This window comes from Oncorhynchus keta, chromosome 35, assembly GCF_023373465.1.
Source record: "Oncorhynchus keta strain PuntledgeMale-10-30-2019 chromosome 35, Oket_V2, whole genome shotgun sequence".
Classification (NCBI taxonomy): Eukaryota; Metazoa; Chordata; class Actinopteri; order Salmoniformes; family Salmonidae; genus Oncorhynchus; species Oncorhynchus keta.
This window is the reverse complement of record NC_068455.1, coordinates 66469324-66494480: the sequence shown is the minus strand read 5'-3', so window position 1 is coordinate 66494480 and position 25157 is coordinate 66469324. Positions and strand designations below refer to the sequence as shown.

Genomic DNA, 25157 nt, shown 5'->3' with positions numbered 1-25157 from the left:
AAGATAAACAACATATTACATTCTTGGAGAGCTTTAGAACTCCCGTGGGTCCTGCACCGTGGGGACCCATACCACCAGCTGCCATGTGGACCAACGTCCATTGAACTCAGCTGACCCTGCAGAGGGTGTGTGTGTGTCAGCCATATCTCAGACATAGGCTGTTATAGAGGCTGTTATAGCAGCAAAGGGGGACCAAATCCATATTAATGCTCATGACTTTGAAGTTAAATGTTAGACGAGTAGGTGTCCACATACATTTGGTCATGTCACGTAGCTCTTCAAGGAACACAAGCTTCAAAAGCAGATGTGACTCTGGACACTATCCGTCCGAAATTACATTTAAACCATCGGGGGAGTTTCATTTTCATATCCTTAGCTCATTCTAAAGCCTTCTGTGTGCGTGTCAGAAACAGGCTGGAGGGTTCGTAATTGCTTCGTCAGAATTAAAGCGGCGATTGAATAATTACTTTTGAGCCGGTTATTAGAACTGTGGTATGCAGTGATTTCCTCATGGCCAGGGGTATGTTCAGTTGAGCAGGACAGAGTGGTGACGTGTTTGGCAAACCCTGTATAACTAACATGAGTCAATTAGGCAGTGAGCGGGGCTGCCAGTGAGTGGGGCTGTCAGTGAGCGGGGCTGCCAGTGAGCGGGGCTGCCAGTGAGCGGGGCTGCCAGTGAGCAGGGCTGCCAGTGAGCGGGGCTGCCAGTGAGTGGGGCTGCCAGTGAGCGGGGCTGCCAGTGAGCAGGGCTGCCAGTGAGCGGGGCTGCCAGTGAGCGGGGCTGTCAGTGAGCGGGGCTGCCAGTGAGCGGGGCTGCCAGTGAGCGGGGCTGTCAGTGAGCGGGGCTGCCAGTGAGGGCTGCCAGGGCTGCTGCAGTGAGCGGGGCTGCCAGTGAGGGCTGCCAGGGCTGTCAGTGAGCGGGGCTGTCAGTGAGGGGCTGGTGGCTGCCAGTGAGCGGGGCTGCCAGTGAGCAGGGCTGCCAGTGAGCGGGGCTGCCAGTGAGCGGGGCTGCCAGTGAGCGGGGCTGCCAGTGAGCGGGGCTGCCAGTGAGCGGGGCTGCCAGTGAGCGGGGCTGCCAGTGAGCGGGGCTGTCAGTGAGCGGGGCTGCCAGTGAGCGGGGCTGCCAGTGAGCGGGGCTGCCAGTGAGCGGGGCTGTCAGTGAGCGCCGGGCTGCCAGTGAGGGCTGTCAGTGAGCAGGGCTGCCAGTGAGCGGGGCTGCCAGTGAGCAGGGCTGTCCAGTGTGAGCAGGGCTGTCAGTGAGGGCTGTCAGTGAGCAGGGCTGTCAGTGAGCAGGGCTGTCAGTGAGCAGGGCTGTCAGTGAGCAGGGCTGTCAGTGAGCGGGGCTGCAGTGAGCAGTGAGGGCTGGGAGCTGCCAGTGAGCTGTCAGTGAGCAGGGCTGCCAGTGAGCGGGGCTGCCAGTGAGGGCTGCCAGTGGCTGCCAGTGAGCGGGGCTGCCAGTGAGCGGGGCTGCCAGTGAGCGGGGCTGCCAGTGAGTGAGCGGGGCTGTCAGTGAGCGGGGCTGTCAGTGAGCGGGCTGTCAGTGGCGGGCTGTCAGTGAGCTGTCAGGGCTGTCAGTGAGCGGGGCTGTCAGTGAGCGGGGCTGCCAGTGAGCGGGGCTGTCAGTGAGCGGGGCTGCCAGTGAGCGGGGCTGTCAGTGAGCGGGGCTGTCAGTGAGCGGGGCTGCCAGTGAGCGGGGCTGCCAGTGAGCGGGGCTGCCAGTGAGCGGGGCTGTCAGTGAGCGGGGCTGTCAGTGAGCGGGGCTGTCAGTGAGCGGGGCTGTCAGTGAGCGGGGCTGTCAGTGAGCAGGGCTGTCAGTGAGCGGGGCTGTCAGTGAGCAGGGCTGGCTGTCAGTGAGCAGGGCTGTCAGGGGCTGTCAGTGAGTGTCAGTGAGCGGGGCTGTCAGTGAGCGGGGCTGTCAGTGAGCGGGGCTGTCAGTGAGCGGGGCTGTCAGTGAGCGGGGCTGTCAGTGAGCAGGGCTGCCAGTGAGCGGGGCTGTCAGTGAGCAGGGCTGTCAGTGAGCAGGGCTGTCAGTGAGCGGGGCTGTCAGTGAGCAGGGCTGTCAGTGAGCGGGGCTGTCAGTGAGCGGGGCTGTCAGTGAGCAGGGCTGTCAGTGAGCAGGGCTGTCAGTGAGCGGGGCTGTCAGTGAGCAGGGCTGTCAGTGAGCAGGGCTGTCAGTGAGCGGGGCTGTCAGTGAGCGGGGCTGTCAGTGAGCGGGGCTGTCAGTGAGCAGGGCTGACACCCTAAGGAGAGGACAGACAGAAAGTAAACTAGTGACCAAAAGTACAAGATCAAGATACATCAAGATATGAGGAGCTCAAAAAACTCGAATTTGTGTAAAAACATAATGAGGAATACAAACACAAACACACATATACATACACACATATACATACACACATATACACACACCCACATTCATGCACACACTCATGCACGCACACTGCTAAACCACCCACTTATAAACTAAAAGCCTGTTATTCACAGGCACTTTAACAAAACACGTCAGAGATTGAAAATGATAAGTATTGAACCACAGCGTTCATTGACCACAGAACCACGGTTGGTCACTGCCACCGACCAATGGGTTGGGAGATTGGAGCCTGTGGTCCCGTAATGTAGTCTGTTTGGTTCAGGGCCTGGGACTCAGTTGGTGGGGTTGGTTGGTTTTCCATCTCTAGGAAGCAACACACACAGGCAGACATAGACTGTTTCCACAGGACCCAAAGAGAGACTGGGTCCTAAATTACACCCTAATTCATCCATAGTGCACTATTATTGACCAGGTTCTATAAGGCTCTGGTCAACAGTAGTGCAATATAGGGAATAGGCTTCCATTTGTGCTGCCAAAGACGACTGCTGCATAGAGACATTAGCTGTGGCAGGAGGAGGGTTCACTACGAAACCACAAGTAGAGGTCTAGGGACTCATGTAACATATACACATAGCTAGAAACACAGAGGCATACAGACAGACAGACACACACACATACAGTCAGACACACAGACAGTCAGTTAGTCAGTTAGTCAGTTAGTCAGACAGACAGACAGACAGACAGACAGACAGACAGACAGACAGACAGACAGACAGACAGACAGACAGACAGACAGACAGACAGACATTGCGAATGAGACACAAATACAGACAGACAGACAAACAGACAGATAAACAGACAGACAAACAGACAGATCAACAGACAGAGCCTAACAGACAGACAGGTCAACAGACAGACAGACAGATCAACAGACAGACAGAATGAGACACACATAGAGACAGACTAATAAAGCAGCAGTGTCATGCAGGAAGTTTGGTACTCAGACTCTGGTCTGTCTGTCTGAGGGCTGCATGAGTCAGTTAGATGGCAACCATCTCATATAGAACACGATTCTTACACTGTTAGGAGCTGCTGTCTGGAACACAACGCATCTCAATACAGCCACACCAGAAATAATGGGACCAAAATACAACCAGGCAACCAGGGTCTGTACACACACACACACACACACACACACACACACACACACACACACACACACACACACACACACACACACACACACACACACACACACACACACACACACGCACACAGGTATGCAGACACACACACAGGTACGCGGACACGCACACACACACACAGACACACAGACACAGAAAAACACACAAACTGCTCCGTTGCCCATAGGCGCAGATCTAGGATCAGTTTACGGTCACAAAATCCTAACCTTTACAATTACAAAACCGCTTATACAAAATTGACATCAGATCATTCATTGTCTAGGGGAAACTTCATGCTACTGCTTTTGCAAACACCATTCTCTTCACCCAATGAAAGCCATCAATAGCTGTCGGTCTCAGTAGACATTCACACACACACACACACACACACACACACACACACACACACACACACACACACACACACACACACACACACACACACACACACACACACACACACACACAAAATCAAATCAAATCAAAAAATATATTTGTCACATACACATGGTTAGCAGATGTTAATGCGAGTGTAGCGAAATGCTTGTGCTTCTAGTTCCGACAATGCAGTAATAACCAACAAGTAATCTAGCAAACAATTCCAAAACGACTACCTTATAGACACAAGTGTAAGGGGATAAAGAATATGTACATAAAGATATATGAATGAGTGATGGTACAGAGCGGCATAGGCAAGATACAGTAGATGGTATCGAGTACAGTATATAGATGAGTATGTATAGTTAAAGGCTGTTGCGCCTTCTTCACAATGCTGTCTGTGTGGGTGGACCAATTCAGTTTGTCTGTGATGTGTATGCCGAGGAACTTACACCTTGCTACCCTCTCCACTAATGTTCCATCAATGTGGATGGGGGGTGTTCCCTCTGCTGTTTCCTGAAGTCCACAATCATCTCCTTAGTTTTGTTGACGTTGAGTGTGAGGTTATGTTCCTGACACCACACTCCGAGGGCCCTCACCTCCTCCCTGTAGGCCGTCTTGTCGTTGTTGGTAATCAAGCCTACCACTGTTGTGTCGTCCGCAAACTTGATGATTGAGTTGGAGGCGTGCGTGACCACGCAGACGTGGGTGAACAGGGAGTACAGGAGAGGGCTCAGAACGCACCCTTGTGGGGCCCCAGTGTTGAGGATCAGCGGGGTGGAGATGTTGTTGCCTACCCTCACCACCTGGGGGTGGCCCGTCAGGAAGTCCAGTACCCAGTTGCACAGGGGGGGGGGGGTCGAGACCCAGGGTGGAGGTGATATGGTCCTTGACTAGTCTCTCAAAGCACTTCATGATGACGGAAGTGAGTGCTTCGGGGCGGTAGTCGTTTAGCTCAGTTACCTTAGCTTTCTTGGGAACAGGAACAATGGTGGCCCTCTTGTGGGAACAGCAGACTGGGATAGGGATTGATTGAATATGTCCGTAAACACACCGGCCAGCTGGTCTGCGCATGCTCTGGGGGCGCGGCTGGGGATGCTGTCTGGTCCTGCAGCCTTGCGAGGGTTAACACGTTTAAATGTTTTACTTACCTCGGCTGCAGTGAAGGAGAGGCCGCATGTTTTGGTTGCAGGCCGTGTCAGTGGCACTGTATTGTCCTCAAAGCGGGCAAAGCGGACACACACACACACAGACAAAAACACGCATCGTGAAACCCAAACCAGCATCTCTCTATTCTAGCCTTACCCACTACAGCTGAAGGCTCTGCTGAAACATTTTGTCAGGTTGAGTTGTCTGCCAGGTGACTCAGGAAGAAAGAGCAAGTGTGCATCCCAAATTACACCCTATTCCCTATGTAGTATACTACTTTTGACCAGAGTCCTATAGGCCCTGTATATAGGGAACAGGGTGCCATTTGGGACAAACCCTAAAGGAAGTTTTGAGACACGACCTAAAGGAGGTTTGAGACACGAGGAGGTTTTGAGACACGACCTAAAGGAGGTTTTGAGACACGAACAGGTTTTGAGACATGACCTAAAGGAGGTTTTGAGACACGAGGAGGTTTTGAAACACGACCTAAAGGTGGTTTTGAGACACGACCTAAAGGAGGTTTTGAGACACGACCTAAAGGAGGTTTTGAGACACGAGGAGGTTTTGAGACATGACCTAAAGGTGGTTTTGAGACACGACCTAAAGGAGGTTTTGAGACACGACCTAAAGGAGGTTTTGAGACACGACCTAAAGGAGGTTTTGAGACACGAGGAGGTTTTGAGACACGACCTAAAGGAGGTTTTGAGACACAACCTAAAGGAGGTTTTGAGACACGAGGAGGTTTTGAGACACGACCTAAAGGAGGTTTTGAGACTCGAGGAGGTTTTGAGACACGACCTAAAGGAGGTTTTGAGACACGACCTAAAGGAGGTTTTGAGACACGACCTAAAGGAGGTTTTGAGACACGACCTAAAGGAGGTTTTGAGACACGACCTAAAGGAGGTTTTGAGACACGACCTAAAGGAGGTTTTGAGACATGACCTAAAGGAGGTTTTGAGACACGACCTAAAGGAGGTTTTGAGACACGAGGAGGTTTTGAGACACGACCTAAAGGAGGTTTTGAGACACGAGGAGGTTTTGAGACACGACCTAAAGGTGGTTTTGAGACACGACCTAAAGGAGGTTTTGAGACACGACCTAAAGGAGGTTTTGAGACACGACCTAAAGGAGGTTTTGAGATACGACCTAAAGGAGGTTTTGAGACACGACCTAAAGGAGGTTTTGAGACACGACCTAAAGGAGGTTTTGAGACACAAGGAGGTTTTGAGACACGACCTAAAGGAGGTTTTGAGACACAACCTAAAGGAGGTTTTGAGACACGAGGAGGTTTTGAGACACGACCTAAAGGAGGTTTTGAGACACAACCTAAAGGAGGTTTGAGACACGACCTAAAGGAGGTTTTGAGACACGAGGAGGTTTTGAGACACGGGAGGTTTTGAGACACGACCTAAAGGAGGTTTTGAGACACGACCTAAAGGAGGTTTTGAGACACGACCTAAAGGAGGTTTTGAGACACGACCTAAAGGAGGTTTTGAGACACGACCTAAAGGAGGTTTTGAGACACGACCTAAAGGAGGTTTTGAGACACGAGGAGGTTTTGAGACACGACCTAAAGGTGGTTTTGAGACACGACCTAAAGGAGGTTTTGAGACACGACCTAAAGGAGGTTTTGAGACACGAGGAGGTTTTGAGACACGACCTAAAGGAGGTTTTGAGACACGACCTAAAGGAGGTTTTGAGACACGACCTAAAGGAGGTTTTGAGACACGAGGAGGTTTTGAGACTAAAGGAGGTTTTGAGACACGACCTAAAGGAGGTTTTGAGACACGACCTAAAGGAGGTTTTGAGACACGACCTAAAGGAGGTTTTGAGACACGAGGAGGTTTTGAGACACGACCTAAAGGAGGTTTTGAGACACGACCTAAAGGAGGTTTTGAGACACGACCTAAAGGAGGTTTTGAGACACGAGGAGGTTTTGAGACACGACCTAAAGGAGGTTTTGAGACACGAGGAGGTTTTGAGACACGACCTAAAGGAGGTTTTGAGACACGACCTAAAGGAGGTTTTGAGACACGACCTAAAGGAGGTTTTGAGACACGAGGAGGTTTTGAGACACGACCTAAAGGTGGTTTTTGAGACACGACCTAAAGGAGGTTTTGAGACACGACCTAAAGGAGGTTTTGAGACACGAGGAGGTTTTGAGACACGACCTAAAGGAGGTTTTGAGACACAACCTAAAGGAGGTTTTGAGACACGAGGAGGTTTTGAGACACGACCTAAAGGAGGTTTTGAGACTCGAGGAGGTTTTGAGACACGACCTAAAGGAGGTTTTGAGACACGACCTAAAGGAGGTTTTGAGACACGACCTAAAGGAGGTTTTGAGACACGACCTAAAAGAGGTTTTGAGACATGACCTAAAGGAGGTTTTGAGACACGACCTAAAGGAGGTTTTGAGACACGACCTAAAGGAGGTTTTGAGACACGAGGAGGTTTTGAGATACGACCTAAAGGAGGTTTTGAGACACGAGGAGGTTTTGAGACACGACCTAAAGGTGGTTTTGAGACACGACCTAAAGGAGGTTTTGAGACACGACCTAAAGGAGGTTTTGAGACTCGAGGAGGTTTTGAGACACGACCTAAAGGAGGTTTTGAGACACGACCTAAAGGAGGTTTTGAGACACGACCTAAAGGAGGTTTTGAGACACGACCTAAAAGAGGTTTTGAGACATGACCTAAAGGAGGTTTTGAGACACGACCTAAAGGAGGTTTTGAGACACGACCTAAAGGAGGTTTTGAGACACGAGGAGGTTTTGAGACACGACCTAAAGGTGGTTTTGAGACACGACCTAAAGGAGGTTTTGAGACACGACCTAAAGGAGGTTTTGAGACACGACCTAAAGGAGGTTTTGAGACACGAGGAGGTTTTGAGACACCTAAAGGAGGTTTTGAGACACAACCTAAAGGAGGTTTTGAGACACAACCTAAAGGAGGTTTTGAGACACGAGGAGGTTTTGAGACACGACCTAAAGGAGGTTTTGAGACTCGAGGAGGTTTTGAGACACGACCTAAAGGAGGTTTTGAGACACGACCTAAAGGAGGTTTTGAGACACGACCTAAAGGAGGTTTTGAGACACGACCTAAAAGAGGTTTTGAGACATGACCTAAAGGAGGTTTTGAGACACGACCTAAAGGAGGTTTTGAGACACGACCTAAAGGAGGTTTTGAGACACGACCTAAAGGAGGTTTTGAGACACGAGGAGGTTTTGAGACACGACCTAAAGGTGGTTTTGAGACACGACCTAAAGGAGGTTTTGAGACACGACCTAAAGGAGGTTTTGAGATACGACCTAAAGGAGGTTTTGAGACACGACCTAAAGGAGGTTTTGAGACACGAGGAGGTTTTGAGACACGACCTAAAGGAGGTTTTGAGACACAACCTAAAGGAGGTTTTGAGACACGAGGAGGTTTTGAGACACGACCTAAAGGAGGTTTTGAGACACAACCTAAAGGAGGTTTTGAGACACGAGGAGGTTTTGAGACACGACCTAAAGGAGGTTTTGAGACACGAGGAGGTTTTGAGACACGACCTAAAGGAGGTTTTGAGACACGAGGAGGTTTTGAGACACGACCTAAAGGTGGTTTTGAGACACGACCTAAAGGAGGTTTTGAGACACGACCTAAAGGAGGTTTTGAGATACGACCTAAAGGAGGTTTTGAGACACGACCTAAAGGAGGTTTTGAGATACGACCTAAAGGAGGTTTTGAGACACGACCTAAAGGAGGTTTTGAGACACGAGGAGGTTTTGAGACACGACCTAAAGGAGGTTTTGAGACACAACCTAAAGGAGGTTTTGAGACACGAGGAGGTTTTGAGACACGACCTAAAGGAGGTTTTGAGACACGAGGAGGTTTTGAGACACGACCTAAAGGAGGTTTTGAGACACGAGGAGGTTTTGAGACACGACCTAAAGGTGGTTTTGAGACACGACCTAAAGGAGGTTTTGAGACACGACCTAAAGGAGGTTTTGAGACACGAGGAGGTTTTGAGACACGACCTAAAGGAGGATTTGAGACACGAGGAGGTTTTGAGACACGACCTAAAGGAGGATTTGAGACACGAGGAGGTTTTGAGACACGACCTAAAGGTGGTTTTGAGACACGAGGAGGTTTTGAGACATAACCTAACGGAGGTTTTGAGACACGAGGAGGTTTTGAGACACGACCTAAAGGAGGTTTTGAGACACAAGGAGGTTTTGAGACACGACCTAAAGGTGGTTTTGAGACACGACCTAAAGGAGGTTTTGAGACACGACCTAAAGGAGGTTTTGAGACACGACCCAAAGGAGGTTTTGAGATACGACCTAAAGGAGGTTTTGAGATACGACCTAAAGGAGGTTTTGAGACACGACCTAAAGGAGGTTTTGAGACACGACCCAAAGGAGGTTTTGAGACACGACCTAAAGGAGGTTTTGAGATACGACCTAAAGGAGGTTTTGAGACACGACACTAAAGGAGGTTTTGAGACACGAGGAGGTTTTGAGACACGACCTAAAGGAGGTTTTGAGACACGAGGAGGTTTTGAGACACGACCTAAAGGAGGTTTTGAGACACGAGGAGGTTTTGAGACACGACCAAAGGAGGTTTTGAGATACGACCTAAAGGAGGTTTTGAGACACGACCAAAGGAGATTTTAAGACACGACATAAAGGAGGTTTTGAGACACGACATAAAGGAGGTTTTGCTACACGACCTAAAGGAGGTTTTGAGATGCAGGCTGAGTGCCTGCTTGGAGCCTGGATTCAGGTAACATATTCATTAAGCATCTCAGTGTGGGAGTGCTGATCTAGAATCAGTTTAGCATTTTAGATCATAATGAAGAAGATTACATGTACAGAGGGCGACCTGATCCTAGATCAGCACTCCTACTCTGAGAAGCTTTCTGAATACATGCCCTGGAGAAGAGGAGTGCAGGGAAGAGACAGGAAGATGTTATTTCCCTATACCACTAGGCCTAAGATCATGAGGGATCTTTGTGCATTTTCACAACAGGTTGATTGTGTTTGCACACACACACGTGCACACATGCACACACACACACACACACACACACACACACACACACACACACACACACACACACACACACACACACACACACACACACACACACACACACACACACACACACACACACACACACACACAGAATGGGGAGCCCTTTGTAAGATAAACAACATATTACATTCTTGGAGAGCTTTAGAACTCCCGTGGGTCCTGCACCGTGGGGACCCATAGCACCAGCTGCCATGTGGACCAACGTCCATTGAACTCAGCTGACCCTGCAGAGGGTGCGTGTGTGTGTGTCAGCCATATCTCAGACATATCTGACACATATTTCAACAGTTTCCTGCAGCCACGTAACCTCAAAGACCTGAGGCCCTGGTCTCTGCTGTCTCCTCAGCATCAGTGATGACAGCCGTTTTCCAGACGTCCCCTAAAGCCTTCTGTCTGTCTGTCTGTCTGTCTGTCTGTCTGTCTGTCTGTCTGTCTGTCCGTCTGTCCGTCTGTCCGTCTGTCCGTCTGTCCGTCTGTCCGTCCGTCCGTCCGTCTGTCAGTCCGTCTGTCTGTCTTCCCCCTCTCTCTCCATCTCTCTATCTCTCTCTGTCTGTATGTCTGTCTCTCTATAATCCCCCTCTCTCTCTCTCCATCTCTCTATCTCTGTCTGTCTGTCTGTCTGTCTGTCTCTCTATAATCCCCCTCTCTCTCTGTCTGTATGTCTGTCTCTCTATAATCCCCCTCTCTCGCTGTCTGTCTGTCTGTCTGTCTGTATGTCTGTCTCTCTATAATCCCCCTCTCTCGCTGTCTGTCTGTCTGTCTGTCTGTCTGTCTGTCTGTCTGTCTCTCTATAATCCCCCTCTCTCGCTGTCTGTCTGTCTGTCTGTCTGTCTGTCTGTCTGTCTGTCTGTCTGTATGTCTGTCTCTCTATAATCCCCCTCTCTGTCTGTCTGTCTGTCTGTCTGTCTGTCTGTCTGTCTGTCTGTCTGTCTGTCTGTCTGTCTGTCTGTCTCTCTATAATCCCCCTCTCTCGCTGTCTGTATGTCTGTCTGTCTGTCTGTCTGTCTGTCTGTCTGTCTGTCTGTCTGTCTGTCTGTCTGTCTGTCTGTCTGTATGTCTGTCTCTCTATAATCCCCCTCTCTCGCTGTCTGTCTGTCTGTCTGTCTGTCTGTCTGTCTGTCTCTCTATAATCCCCCTCTCTCTCTGTCTGTATGTCTGTCTCTCTATAATCCCCCTCTCTCGCTGTCTGTCTGTCTGTCTGTATGTCTGTCTCTCTATAATCCCCCTCTCTCGCTGTCTGTCTGTCTGTCTGTCTGTCTGTCTCTCTATAATCCCCCTCTCTCGCTGTCTGTCTGTCTGTCTGTCTGTCTGTCTGTCTGTATGTCTGTCTCTCTATAATCCCCCTCTCTCGCTGTCTGTCTGTCTGTCTGTCTGTCTGTCTGTCTGTCTGTCTGTCTGTCTGTCTGTCTGTCTGTCTGTCTGTCTGTCTGTCTGTCTGTCTGTCTGTCTGTCTCTCTATAATCCCCTCTCTCGCTGTCTGTATGTCTGTCTGTCTGTCTGTCTGTCTGTCTGTCTGTCTCTCTATAATCCCCTCTCTCGCTGTCTGTCTGTCTGTCTGTCTGTCTGTCTGTATGTCTGTCTCTCTATAATCCCCTCTCTGTCTGTATGTCTGTCTCTCTATAATCCCCTCTCTCGCTGTCTGTCTGTCTGTCTGTCTGTCTGTCTGTCTGTCTGTCTGTCTGTCTGTCCGTCTGTCCGTCCGTCCGTCCGTCTGTCAGTCCGTCTGTCTGTCTTCCCCTCTCTCTCCATCTCTCTATCTCTCTCTGTCTGTATGTCTGTCTCTCTATAATCCCTCTCTCTCTCCATCTCTCTATCTCTGTCTGTCTGTCTGTCTGTCTCTCTATAATCCCCTCTCTGTCTGTATGTCTGTCTCTCTATAATCCCCTCTCTCGCTGTCTGTCTGTCTGTCTGTCTGTCTGTATGTCTGTCTCTCTATAATCCCCTCTCTCTCGCTGTCTGTCTGTCTGTCTGTCTGTCTGTCTGTCTGTAGGTCTGTCTCTCTATAATCCCCTCTCTCGCTGTCTGTCTGTCTGTCTGTCTGTCTGTCTGTCTGTCTGTCTGTCTGTATGTCTGTCTCTATAATCCCCCTCTCTCGCTGTCTGTCTGTCTGTCTGTCTGTCTGTCTGTCTGTCTGTATGTCTGTCTGTCTGTCTGTCTGTCTGTCTCTCTATAATCCCCTCTCTCGCTGTCTGTATGTCTGTCTGTCTGTCTGTCTGTCTGTCTCTCTATAATCCCCCTCTCTCGCTGTCTGTCTGTCTGTCTGTCTGTCTGTCTCTCTATAATCCCCCTCTCTCGCTGTCTGTCTGTCTGTCTGTCTGTCTGTCTGTCTGTCTGTATGTCTGTCTCTCTATAATCCCCCTCTCTCTCTGTCTGTATGTCTGTCTCTCTATAATCCCCCTCTCTCTCTGTCTGTATGTCTGTCTCTCTATAATCCCCCTCTCTCTCCATCTCTCTATCTCTCTCTGTCTGTATGTCTGTCTGTCTGTATGTCTGTCTCTCTATAATCCCCCCCTCTCTCTGTCTGTATGTCTGTCTCTCTATAATCCCCCTCTCTCTCCATCTCTCTATCTCTCTCTGTCTGTATGTCTGTCTGTCTGTCTGTCTGTCTGTCTCTCTATAATCCCCCTCTCTCGCTGTCTGTCTGTCTGTCTGTATGTCTGTCTCTCTATAATCCCCCTCTCTCTCCATCTCTCTATCTCTCTCTGTCTGTATGTCTGTCTCTCTATAATCCCCCTCTCTCTCTGTCTGTCTGCCACTTGTACTCCTTCTTCTGCTCTCTCTTAAAATCTTAAAAAACCCTGTTATTCATCACTGGAGGTCAGAGAGCACCTCTGGTGTTTAGTGTGTGGGATACTGGAGAAGGAAGGGGTGGTGGAGGAGGAGGAGGAGGAGAGGAGAACGAGGTGGAAGAGGAAGAGGACGAGGAGAGACCAGTAGGCACTGGCTGGGAGCAGGAGGGGGGAGGGGACAAACCCACATTTCTGGAGAATGTGTGGTGTCAATTTCAAAACGGGGTCAGGAATGAGGAGAGAGCGTGCAGAGGTTGCACTGGAGATGCCTCGAACCTATAGGGCCAGGAGTTTTCCGTGGTCACTCAGGGTACGTGCTCAGGACAAAATCCACGTCCTACTCATACCATCAGGGATTTACCAAAGTGAAAGTCAAACCAGAGATTAATGGACCCACTCTCTGATCTTCTGACTACACACACACACACGCACACACTCCTGAGCCTATCCTGTCAATCACAGTGTCGACGCCCAGAGAAGTTACCAGTGACGCCGTGTCAATGTGTGGAAACCAGGCAGCTATTTCAGATGATCCGGTCCTTTAAGGGCTACAGTGAATCATCTGGTCTCCAGAGGGATCAGAAACCATCTGAGCCAATAGGAATTGGAGGGTTGCTACTGCATATATCATGCAAGGAATGGGAAGACCTCTGGACGGAAAATAGAGAAAGGGCGGTGGTTAAACTGACTCAGGATAGGCTACTGTGGTAGCCAGTCAAACAAAGATTAGACAAGACTGAACTGGAACCGAGAACTTGTTTTTGATGAATCTTCAATTGTGAGCAAATGACAACGGCAAAAAAGGTTCAACTCAACTCCCATGGGACGTTCTACGTTTGGCAGGTGTATCATATTCTTCTCATCCTAGCATGTTTCAAAACTCTTCGTTCACATGTCCATATCCCTCACATCTACTTTGCTTCCAGACTCACTGATACATGACAGATGAGCAGCTGTCCTGTCGTTGAATTAATGATCAGAGCAGACACACACCAGCTATGAGGTCGTTGGCCTTTTTAAATGTGTGTGTTTACATGGGTAGCATGGGGTAAGTAGGGGTTTAGTTCATAACAGTGACCTCTTTCTGTCTATGACTCTCACTTCATTCTCCCAATGGGTCAACCTCATCATTCCTCCCCCATCCTCCTTCCGCCCCCCCCAGGTTGACATTCCAGAGAGTTGACTTCCTCGTGCCACTGACCCCTCCAGCAGGGTTTATGAACCACACTACAGGAGGGGGGAACTGTCATTATTCCATGACGCATTACACTCAACATATGTGATGTTCTTTTTAGAAACATCTGCTGAATGATGGGTTCTGCTTTTCTCTTTGCACATAACAGAGAGAGCGAGACTTTCGGAAGACACACACGTACGTACACATGTGCACACACTGACACGTTCACACACATTTTGGGGGGAGGGAAATGTGGGCGCTGAATGGCCAAGTAGTGAAAGTGTGAACGGAAAAGGCAGTGAAATGCAACATGGGCAATGAATGGAGAGAACTCGGCAGGCTGTGAAGTGTGACCACTTTCTGAGCTTCATTAGGGATGAATGGAATAGAGAGTACTGTCTGCATGAGGTGGGCTTTGAATGTGCCTGTATCTAGTGGGGTTAAAGGTTAAATCATAGCCACATCTATGAGAGAGCAACAGAGAGAGAGGGGGGGGGATAACGGAGGAGAAAAACAGGCGGTTGACAAAGAAAGAAATATGATGAGAGAAAAAGAATGGTGGAAGGTGAGCAAGAAAGAAAGCTCATTGTAATCTTTTTCTCTTCTACTCCTTATTATGCAACCATTAGAGCAGACTAACGGTGGATTGCCAGCCCCTGTCTGTTTGGCGCATTGTTTTTGGCTCTGACAGAGCAGAGGCAGAAGGGAGGAGTGAGTGGGGATATCTGCCAACGTGGCAACCCAGGTGCCAACACATGGCAACCCTGAGGTAAATCCCCTGGATGATGAAGTGAAAGACAAAGAAACAGAGGAGAGGAGAGGAAAGCCTGGCTGTTTTAGAGCCAGAGGCTACTGTTACTGAAGCTGATTTTGAGGATGCTGTCTGCTCTCTGTGTGTTATGAAAATTATAAATAATTCCTATTGGTGGAGTGGAAAACAGCCAAGCCTATTATAAACTAAACTAATTTGAAAAGATCCTAATCTTCAACCACCATACTGGAGATGAGGTTATGTCTTTAACAGACCCCAATAGCCTTCTATCCTCTGCCAGTGTACAATAATCATGCATGTCTTTACGCACCACACCCCCCTTATCTCCATCCCCCTCTCTCTTCCCCCTCTCTCATCCTCATCATCCTTCTCTCTCAGCCCACTGGACAGTTGACAGAGCTTGGAGGTCTGTCTCGACCAGGGAAAAACCCTCTCAGCCCTCTCTCTCAGGGCTGTTTATCATCCCTCTCTCTTCTCTTTCTCTCATCCTTCTCTCTCATCCCTCTCTCTGAGCCCCTCTCTCTCATCTCTCTCTCTCTTCCCTCTCTCTCATCCCTCCCTCCCTCTTATCGGTCTCTTCCCTCTCTTCTCTTTCTCTCATCCTTCTCTCTCATCCCTCTCTCTCTTCCCTCTCTCATCCCTCTACCTTCCCTCTCTCTCTCTCTCTCTCTCTCTCTCTCTCTCTCTCTCTCTCTCTCTCTCTCTCTCTCTCTCTCTCTCTCTCTCTCTCTTTCCTCTCTCTTCTCTCTCCTCTCTCTCTCTTTTCTCTATCTCTTTTCTCTCTTCCCTTTCTCTCATCCATCCCTCTTCTCTCTCTCTCTTTTCTCTCTTTCATCCCTCTCTTCCATTTTTCTCATCCCTCTCTCTCATCCTTCTCTCTGAGCCCTTTGATTTAGTCATCTTAAAAGGGAGAGAAGTAGCCTGGAGGAGAGCCCTAGTCTGCCTCCACACTGGACTTGGAAAAAAATATTTTCTCTCAGTAATGGATCCCAGCTTTCTGCAGTACTTAGAAACAGCCACACCGGCCAACGGAATGAAATATTGCAAAATGATTACCTCTAATATCAATTACACACACACACACACACCATACCAGACGCTGGCCTGCTGTGTTAGGTTAACAGTAGAGCGTGACAGCCGGATGCCCTTGCAGATTATCATTAGTGAGGCCATATTTAACTGTGCTATATGGTGTTAATAATGGAAAAAATATATTAAACTGTACTTGTTCCAACAAGAGGGACTCGCTAAGCTTCGCCTGGTCCTAGATCTGTTTGGGCTGTCTTGACGACTGTAGAAGTTGCTGATGCAGCAGTATAAGAGAGCAGCAGAGATGTCAGTGATAAATCATAGAAGGTCTGATTTCCAACGTCTCGGGTGTGTCCAAAATGCCTCTCTATTTTCTATACACTCTTAAAAAAAAAGTGTTATCTAGAACCTAAACGTTTTTTGGGGCTGTCCCCATAGGAGACCCCTTTGAGGAACCCTTTTTGGTTCCAGGTAGAACCCTTTCGGGATCTAGGTAGAATCCTTTTGGGTTCCATGTAGGACCCTTTCCACAGAGGGCTCTACATGGAACCCAAAGGGGGTTCTCTCTGGAACCAAAAAGGTTCTCCTATGGGAATAGCCGGAGAACCCTTTTTGAACCCCTCTATTCTAAAATAACACAGACCTCTCAGACAACAGTTAGTCATACTCAGACAGACAGTCTGTGAACGTCAATGTGAATTAGTCAGGTGCTATCTGGTCCTGTAGACCATGGGCTCAGATCTCTGTCTGTCTCACCTTTACATGTCCCATTACAACCATTACTCACAGATAGCTCAATATCTATGGCCTGTATACCGCCGATTGGGGAAAAACAACTGCACATCTGCTGAATACTTGACCTATCTTTTCCTCTCAACCTCACATGCACATCCGCAACCATCACTCAGCCACATAGCTTAGAACCTCAGCCATGAGAACCGTCCCTGTGCCATAGCTCAGAGGACTGAGCATCGCGCCTCGGCTCCGAGCATCACTCATCCCCTCCCAGTGCTGGGCAACTTTTAAAATAAAATAAAAAATGATGTGTGAGCACCGAGGAAGGTATACCTCCACGTTCTCAGGAGCTTTTCAAATTTCAGAAATATATAAATTGAAGTGTATTTCTAGTGATCAGACTGGCCCATGACTCCGGCTTCAGTATGGAAAAGGTACTTAGATTTACACTGGTCCTCATAGACAGACACGCAGGCACTCACACTGTAATGTGTTTCATCACTCATTTGCAGATTTATAATTAACTATAACAATACCCACTTCCGAGACACTGTCTCCCAGTTCCACAAAAAACCTAGAGGCAAATTTTGAACAAGACAAATTACAAAAATAGAGAGGACTTGACAATCAACTACACATGATGAATTTTTCTAAACAATCCAAGTAATGACAAAGTATGGAATTTTACTCACAAAGCTACTTTTCCTAATAGGAGTCTAACTGTTCATTTTTGATCACACACAGCCAAAACAGCTAGCCTAGCGCTACTAAGCCAAGCTACATGGCAAAGCTTTTAGCGCTGAGCCAGACTACAGAGCTAGATCTGTTAGCAGAACGCTAAAGCTAGGTTTGAGGCAAGTCTGCGAGCCTAGCTATGGGGCAGAGATTAGATGAGATAGTTTAATGGTCACATGTACAGGGTTGCAGTTGTAACTACAGGGTACAGTTTAATTGTTGATCTCTGAGCTCCAACAATACGAAGTGAAATAAAACAATAAAACAATTATGAAAACAGAAATAAGAATACGCAATGATAAATGTCTGTTGACGAGGGGGGATGTCCATTGGGGTGGGGGCAGTAAATGTCTGTTGACGAGGGGGGTGTCCATTGGGGTGGGGGCAGTAAATGTCTGTTGACGGGGGGGGTGGGAAATGTCCATTCCATTGGGGTGGGGGCAGTAAATGTCTGTTGACGGGGGGTGGGAAATGTCCATTGGGGTGGGGGCAGTAAATGTATGTTGACGGGGGGGCGGGAAATGTCCATTGGGGTGGGGGCAGTAAATGTATGTTGACGGGGGGCGGGAAATGTCCATTGGGGTGGGGGCAGTAAATGTATGTTGACGGGGGGTGGGAAATGTCCATTGGGGTGGGGGCAGTAAATGTATGTTGACGGGGGTGGGAAATGGGAAATGTCCATTGGGGTGGGGGGGCAGTAAATGTATGTTGACGGGGGGGGGCAGTGGGAAATGTCCATTGGGGTGGGGGCAGTAAATGTCTGTTGACGGGGGGTGGGAAATGACCATTGGGGTGGGGGCAGTAAATGTCTGTTGACGGGGGGTGGGAAATGTCCATTGGGGTGGGGGCAGTAAATGTATGTTGCCGGGGGGAAATGTCCATTGTGGTGGGGGCAGTAAATGTCTGTTGATGGGGGAGTGGGAAATGTCCATTGGGGTGGGGGCAGTAAATGTATGTTGACGGGGGGGGTGGGAAATGTCCATTGGGGTGGGGGCAGTAAATGTATGTTGATGGGGGGGAGTGGGAAATGTCCATTGGGGTGGGGGCAGTAAATGTATGTTGATGGGGGAGTGGGAAATGTCCATTGGGGTGGGGGCAGTAAATGTATGTTGATGGGGGGGAGTGGGAAATGTCCATTGGGGTGGGGGCAGTAAATGTATGTTGACGGGGGGGGGGGAAATGTCCATTGGGGTGGGGGCAGTAAATGTATGTTGACGGGGGGAGTGGGAAATGTCCATTGGGGTGGGGGCAGTAAATGTCTGTTGAAATGGGTGGGTAAATGTGGATGGGGGGAAAATGTCCATTGTGGTGGGGGGTGGGAAATGTCCATTGGGGTAAATGTATGTTGATGGGGGAGTGGGAAATGTCCATTGTGGTGGGGGCAGTAAATGTCTGTTGATGGGGGGGAGTGGGAAATGTCCATTGGGGTGGGGGCAGTAAATGTATGTTGCCGGGGGGGGGGGGGAAATGTCCATTGGGGGAGCAGCGGGTACAACTCTGGTATTTTTATCACCAGTCATTACACAATTACCCCAGACACCTCACCCTGAGTATCTGTAATTCAGAGCAGTAAGCAGGATCCCACACAGGACCTTATGACCTCCAACCTCAGAGAGACCACAGGGTAGACATGTTAGCGCTAAAGCTCGTCTTGAGGAAGGTCTGTTGACTCAATTTAGCTAGTGTCTGCTAGTGCAGAGTTGATCCCATCTGCTCATTGTAGAATCAGTGTAATATCATAACAGTATCAGTGTGTTTATACAGCCACGAGTCAATCAGTGTAGTATCATAACAGTATCAGTGTGTTTATACAGCCACGAGTCAATCAGTGTAGTATCACAACAGTATCAGTGTGTTTATACAGCCACAAGTCAATCAGTGTAGTATCATAACAGTATCAGTGTGTTTATACAGCCACAAGTCAATCAGTGTAGTATCATAACAGTATCAGTGTGTTTATACAGCCACAAGTCAATCAGTGTAGTATCATAACAGTATCAGTGTGTTTATACAGCCACAAGTCAATCAGTGTAATATCATAACAGTATCAGTGTGTTTATACAGCCACAAGTCAATCAGTGTAATATCACAACAGTATCAGTGTGTTTATACAGCCACAAGTCAATCAGTGTAATATCACAACAGTATCAGTGTGTTTATACAGCCACAAGTCAATCAGTGTAGTATCACAACAGTATCAGTGTGTTTATACAGCCACAAGTCAATCAGTGTAATATCACAACAGTATCAGTGTGTTTATACAGCCACAAGTCAATCAGTGTAATATCACAACAGTATCAGTGTGTTTATACAGCCACAAGTCAATCAGTGTAGTATCATAACAGTATCAGTGTGTTTATACAGCCACAAGTCAATCAGTGTAGTATCATAACAGTATCAGTGTGTTTATACAGCCACAAGTCAATCAGTGTAATATCACAACAGTATCAGTGTGTTTATACAGCCACAAGTCAATCAGTGTAATATCACAACAGTATCAGTGTGTTTATACAGCCACAAGTCAATCAGTGTAATATCACAACAGTATCAGTGTGTTTATACAGCCACAAGTCAATCAGTGTAGTATCAGTGTGTTTATACAACAGTATCAGTGTGTTTATACAGCCACAATTCAATCAGTGTAGTATCATAACAGTATCAGTGTGTTTATACAGCCACAAGTCAATCAGTGTAATATCACAACAGTATCAGTGTGTTTATACAGCCACAATTCAATCAGTGTAGTATCATAACAGTATCAGTGTGTTTATACAGCCACAAGTCAATCAGTGTAGTATCATAACAGTATCAGTGTGTTTATACAGCCACAAGTCAATCAGTGTAGTATCATAACAGTATCAGTGTGTTTATACAGCCACGAGTCAATCAGTGTAGTATCATAACAGTATCAGTGTGTTTATACAGCCACAAGTCAATCAGTGTAGTATCATAACAGTATCAGTGTGTTTATACAGCCACGAGTCAATCAGTGTAATATCATAACAGTATCAGTGTGTTTATACAGCCACAAGTCAATCAGTGTAGTATCATAACAGTATCAGTGTGTTTATACAGCCACGAGTCAATCAGTGTAGTATCATAACAGTATCAGTGTGTTTATACAGCCACGAGTCAATCAGTGTAATATCATAACAGTATCAGTGTGTTTATACAGCCACAAGTCAATCAGTGTAATATCATAACAGTATCAGTGTGTTTAAACAGCCACAAGTCAATCAGTGTAGTATCATAACAGTATCAGTGTGTTTAAACAGCCACGAGTCAATCAGTGTAGTATCATAACAGTATCAGTGTGTTTATACAGCCACAAGTCAATCAGTGTAATATCATAACAGTATCAGTGTGTTTATACAGCCACGAGTCAATCAGTGTAATATCATAACAGTATCAGTGTGTTTATACAGCCACAAGTCAATCAGTGTAGTATCATAACAGTATCAGTGTGTTTATACAGCCACGAGTCAATCAGTGTAGTATCATAACAGTATCAGTGTGTTTATACAGCCACGAGTCAATCAGTGTAGTATCATAACAGTATCAGTGTGTTTATACAGCCACAAGTCAATCAGTGTAGTATCATAACAGTATCAGTGTGTTTATACAGCCACAAGTCAATCAGTGTAGTATCATAACAGTATCAGTGTGTTTATACAGCCACAAGTCAATCAGTGTAATATCATAACAGTATCAGTGTGTTTATACAGCCACAAGTCAATCAGTGTAGTATCATAACAGTATCAGTGTGTTTATACAGCCACAAGTCAATCAGTGTAGTATCATAACAGTATCAGTGTGTTTATACAGCCACAAGTCAATCAGTGTAGTATCATAACAGTATCAGTGTGTTTATACAGCCACAAGTCAATCAGTGTAATATCATAACAGTATCAGTGTGTTTATACAGCCACGAGTCAATCAGTGTAGTATCATAACAGTATCAGTGTGTTTATACAGCCACAAGTCAATCAGTGTAGTATCATAACAGTATCAGTGTGTTTATACAGCCACAAGTCAATCAGTGTAGTATCATAACAGTATCAGTGTGTTTATACAGCCACGAGTCAATCAGTGTAGTATCATAACAGTATCAGTGTGTTTATACAGCCACAAGTCAATCAGTGTAATATCATAACAGTATCAGTGTGTTTATACAGCCACAAGTCAATCAGTGTAGTATCATAACAGTATCAGTGTGTTTATACTTCAGCTCAAATCCCTGAATCTCCCGTTACTGATGGTTTCCGTCATATGTTAGAGCATGTGTGTGTGGATTGTGCGTTGTATGATGTGTGTGTGTGTGCGTTTGCGTTTGCATGTTTGTTTGTGTGTGTGTGGTATTTTTATCACCAGTCATTACACAATTACCCCAGACACCTCACCCTGAATATCTCTAGTGTGTAATTCAGAGTAGTAAGCAGATTCCCAGACAGGACCTTATGACCTCCAACCTCAGAAAGATCACACACACACACCCCTCATACACACATATTCTAGGATACACACACACACACACACACACACACACACACACACACACACACACACACACACACACACACACACACACACACACACACACACACACACACACACACACACACACACACACACACACACACACACACCCCTCATACACACATAATCTAGGATACAGAGACACACACACATACACACCCCTCATACACAATAAACCATACATTTACAAAGAATCTGAGATGTATACACATACACAACCCACATGCAGTACCAGTCAAAAGTTAGGACACCTACTCATCCAAGGGCTTTTCTTTAGTTGTACAATTTTCTATATTGTAGAATAATAGTGAAGACATCAAAACGATGAAATAACAATATGGAATCATATGGTAACCAAACACAGATTAAACAAATAAAAATGTGTTTTATATTTGAGATTCTTTGCCTTGATGACAGCTCTCCACACTCTTGGCCTTCTCTCAACCAGCTTCATCTTAATGCTTTTCCAACCGTCTTGAAGGCGTTCCCACATATGCTGAGCACTTGTTGGCTGCTTTTCCTTCCCTCTGCGGTCCAACTCATCCCAAACCATCTCAATTGTGTTGAGGTCGGGTGATTGTGGAGGCCAGGTCATCTGATGCAGCACTCCATCACTTTGCTTCTTGGTCAAATAGCCCTTACACAGCCTGGAGGTGTGTGGGTCATTGTCCTGTTGAAAAACAAATGATAGTCCCACTAAGCGTAAACCAGATGGGATGGCGTATCGCTGCAGAATGCTGTGGTTAAGTGTGCCTGGAATTCTAAATATATGTCTGACGGTGTCACCAGCAAAGCACCCCCACACCATCATACCTCCTCCTCCATGCTTCACGGTGGGAACCACACATGCACATCCATTTACCTACTCTGCATCTCACAAAGACATGGCGGTTGGAACCAAAAATCTCCCATTTGGACGTATCAAACCAAAGGACAGATTTCCACCGGTCTAATATCCATTGCTTGTGTTTCTTGGCTCAAGCAAGTCTCTTCTTCTTATCAGTGTCCTTTAGTAGTGGTGTCTTTGTTGCATTTCGACCATGAAGAACTGATTGACGCAGTTCTCCTGATTCTCCTGTTGAGATGTGTCTGTTACTTGAACTCTGTGAAGCATTTAATTTGGATGCAATTTCTGAGACTGGTAACTCTATAATGAACGTATCCTCTGCATCAGAGGTAACTCTGGGTCTTTCCTGTGGTGGTCCTCATGAGAGACAGTTACATCATAGCACTTGATGGTTTTTGCGACTGCACAAAGTTCTTGGAATGTTCCACATTGACTGACCTTTGTGTCTTAATTAAAGTAATGATGGACAGTCATTTCTCTTTGCTTTTTTGAGCTGTTCTTGCCATAATATGGACTTGGTATTTTACCAAATAGGGCTATCTTCTGTATACCACCCCTACCTTGTCACAACACAACTGATTGGCTCAAACACATTAAGAAAGAAATTCCACAAATTACATTTTAACAAGGCACACCTGTTGATTGAAATGCATTCCAGGTGACTACCTCATGAAGCTGGTTGAGAGCAAAAGCTGCAAAGCTGTCATCAAGGCAAAGGGTGGCTACTTTGAAGAATCTCAAATATAAAACATATTTTGATTGTTTAACTTTTTCGGTTACTACATGATTACATATGTGTTATTTCAAAGTTTGATGTCTTCACTATTATTCTACACACACACACACACACACACACACACACACACACACACACACACACACACACACACACACACACACACACACACACACACACACACACACACACACACATCACACTAAATCACTCACCGCTGCCCTTTGGAAGGCTCCTTTAGTATAGGTCCCTCCTCCCCTGTACGGAATCTCCTGGTTAAATAGAGAACACTTGTGCTGATGCGACTTGGGCGCTGTGACATGATCTATCCGGGTCACCACGTGGGTCTTGGACGAGAACGTAACCAGGGCGACCCTCGTGTCCTCAGGGGCCACGGGGAAGTCCGAGAGGAGCTTCCGTACGAAGCGAAGCTCGCTCAGGAAGTTGTTGGCCCCCACGCTGGATGACTCGTCCACCAGGAAAACCAGGTCCAGACGTCCACTCTTCTCCCGTAGCGTGCGCACATTCTTCTTGAAGGCTTGGCCCAGGCGCTCCACCTTGGACTCGGCACTCTCAGAGAGGGTGAGGTTGAGGAGGGCCGGGGAGGCTGGGGGTCCGGAATGGAGTGAGCCGAGCTGGTGGAGCTGTTGGAGGTGTTCACGAGCCGGCCAGGATGAAGTCCTACTAACCAGGAAGCTCCACAGAAGCAAGAGAGAGGCCCAATATGCTCCTGGATTCCTTATAGTAGACATACTGTCCTGTACTGTCCTGTACTGTCCTGTCCTGTACTGTCCTGTACTGTCCTGTACTGTACTGTACTGTCCTGTACTGTCCTGTCCTGTAGTGTCCTGTCCTGTCCTGTACTGTCCTGTACTGTCCTGTCCTGTACTGTCCTGTAGTGTCCTGTCCTGTACTGTCCTGTAGTGTCCTGTCCTGTCCTGTACTGTCCTGTCCTGTCCTGTCCTGTCCTGTCCTGTCCTGTACTGTCCTGTCCTGTACTGTCCTGTACTGTCCTGTACTGTCCTGTACTGTCCTTTACTGTCCTGTCCTGTCCTGTCCTGTACTGTCCTGTACTGTCCTGTCCTGTACTGTCCTGTACTGTCCTGTACTGTCCTGTAGACCGTGTCAGCAGAGGAAAGAGTTATTTTAAAACAATAGGGATGATGACAAGTCTTTGATGATTGTGATGTTCTCTTATGTTCCCATTTGTCTCCAGTGGGGACGCCAGAAAACAAGAATTTCTCCAAAAGCACTTCCAAAAAGCACTTCCAAAAAAAGAAGAACAGCCGTAATGATGACGAAATACTCCTGTTGCTCCGTCTGTCTGCCTCTCTCTTCTCTGTTGGAATGAGTTTGTCTGTCTGTCCTCTTCTGTGTTGGAATGAGTCCTGGTCTGGTCCGTCTGACAGTGAGGGTGTCTGAGTGGAGAGGCGTTTGGTTGAGCAGGTCCAGTGAGGCGTCTGTCTGTCTGTCTGTCAGTCCGTCTGTCCCACCAGGAGAAGGCTATAGCATATTCTCTCTCTCTCCCTCTCTCTTCTCTACGTTCAGGCTCATGTGTGTGTCATGCTCCTGCACCCAGCCAGGCACCAAATGCCTCTTCCCCCTCTCTAAAAATAATTTAAAAGAATGAAAAAAACTTCTGATTGAGAGAGTGAGAGTGAGAAAGAGAGCAAGAGAGAGAAAGACAGGGAGAGAGATGGCGA

At 47.4% G+C, this 25157-nt stretch overlaps 1 protein-coding gene across 6 annotated transcripts in view; it reads right to left on the bottom strand.

The window, feature by feature from the left end:
• Nucleotides 1-24926, bottom strand: part of LOC118369174 (sushi, von Willebrand factor type A, EGF and pentraxin domain-containing protein 1-like) — a 173158-nt gene extending 148232 nt beyond the window's left edge. For all 6 annotated transcript variants that reach the window (XM_052497342.1, XM_052497343.1, XM_052497346.1 and 3 more), the window contains exon 1: nucleotides 23670-24926. In XM_052497342.1, coding sequence (XP_052353302.1) covers nucleotides 23670-24206 — 537 coding nt within the window. In that variant the 5' untranslated portion in view covers nucleotides 24207-24926. The remainder of the gene's footprint in view (nucleotides 1-23669) is intronic.
• Between the last annotated feature and the right edge of the window lie 231 nt (nucleotides 24927-25157).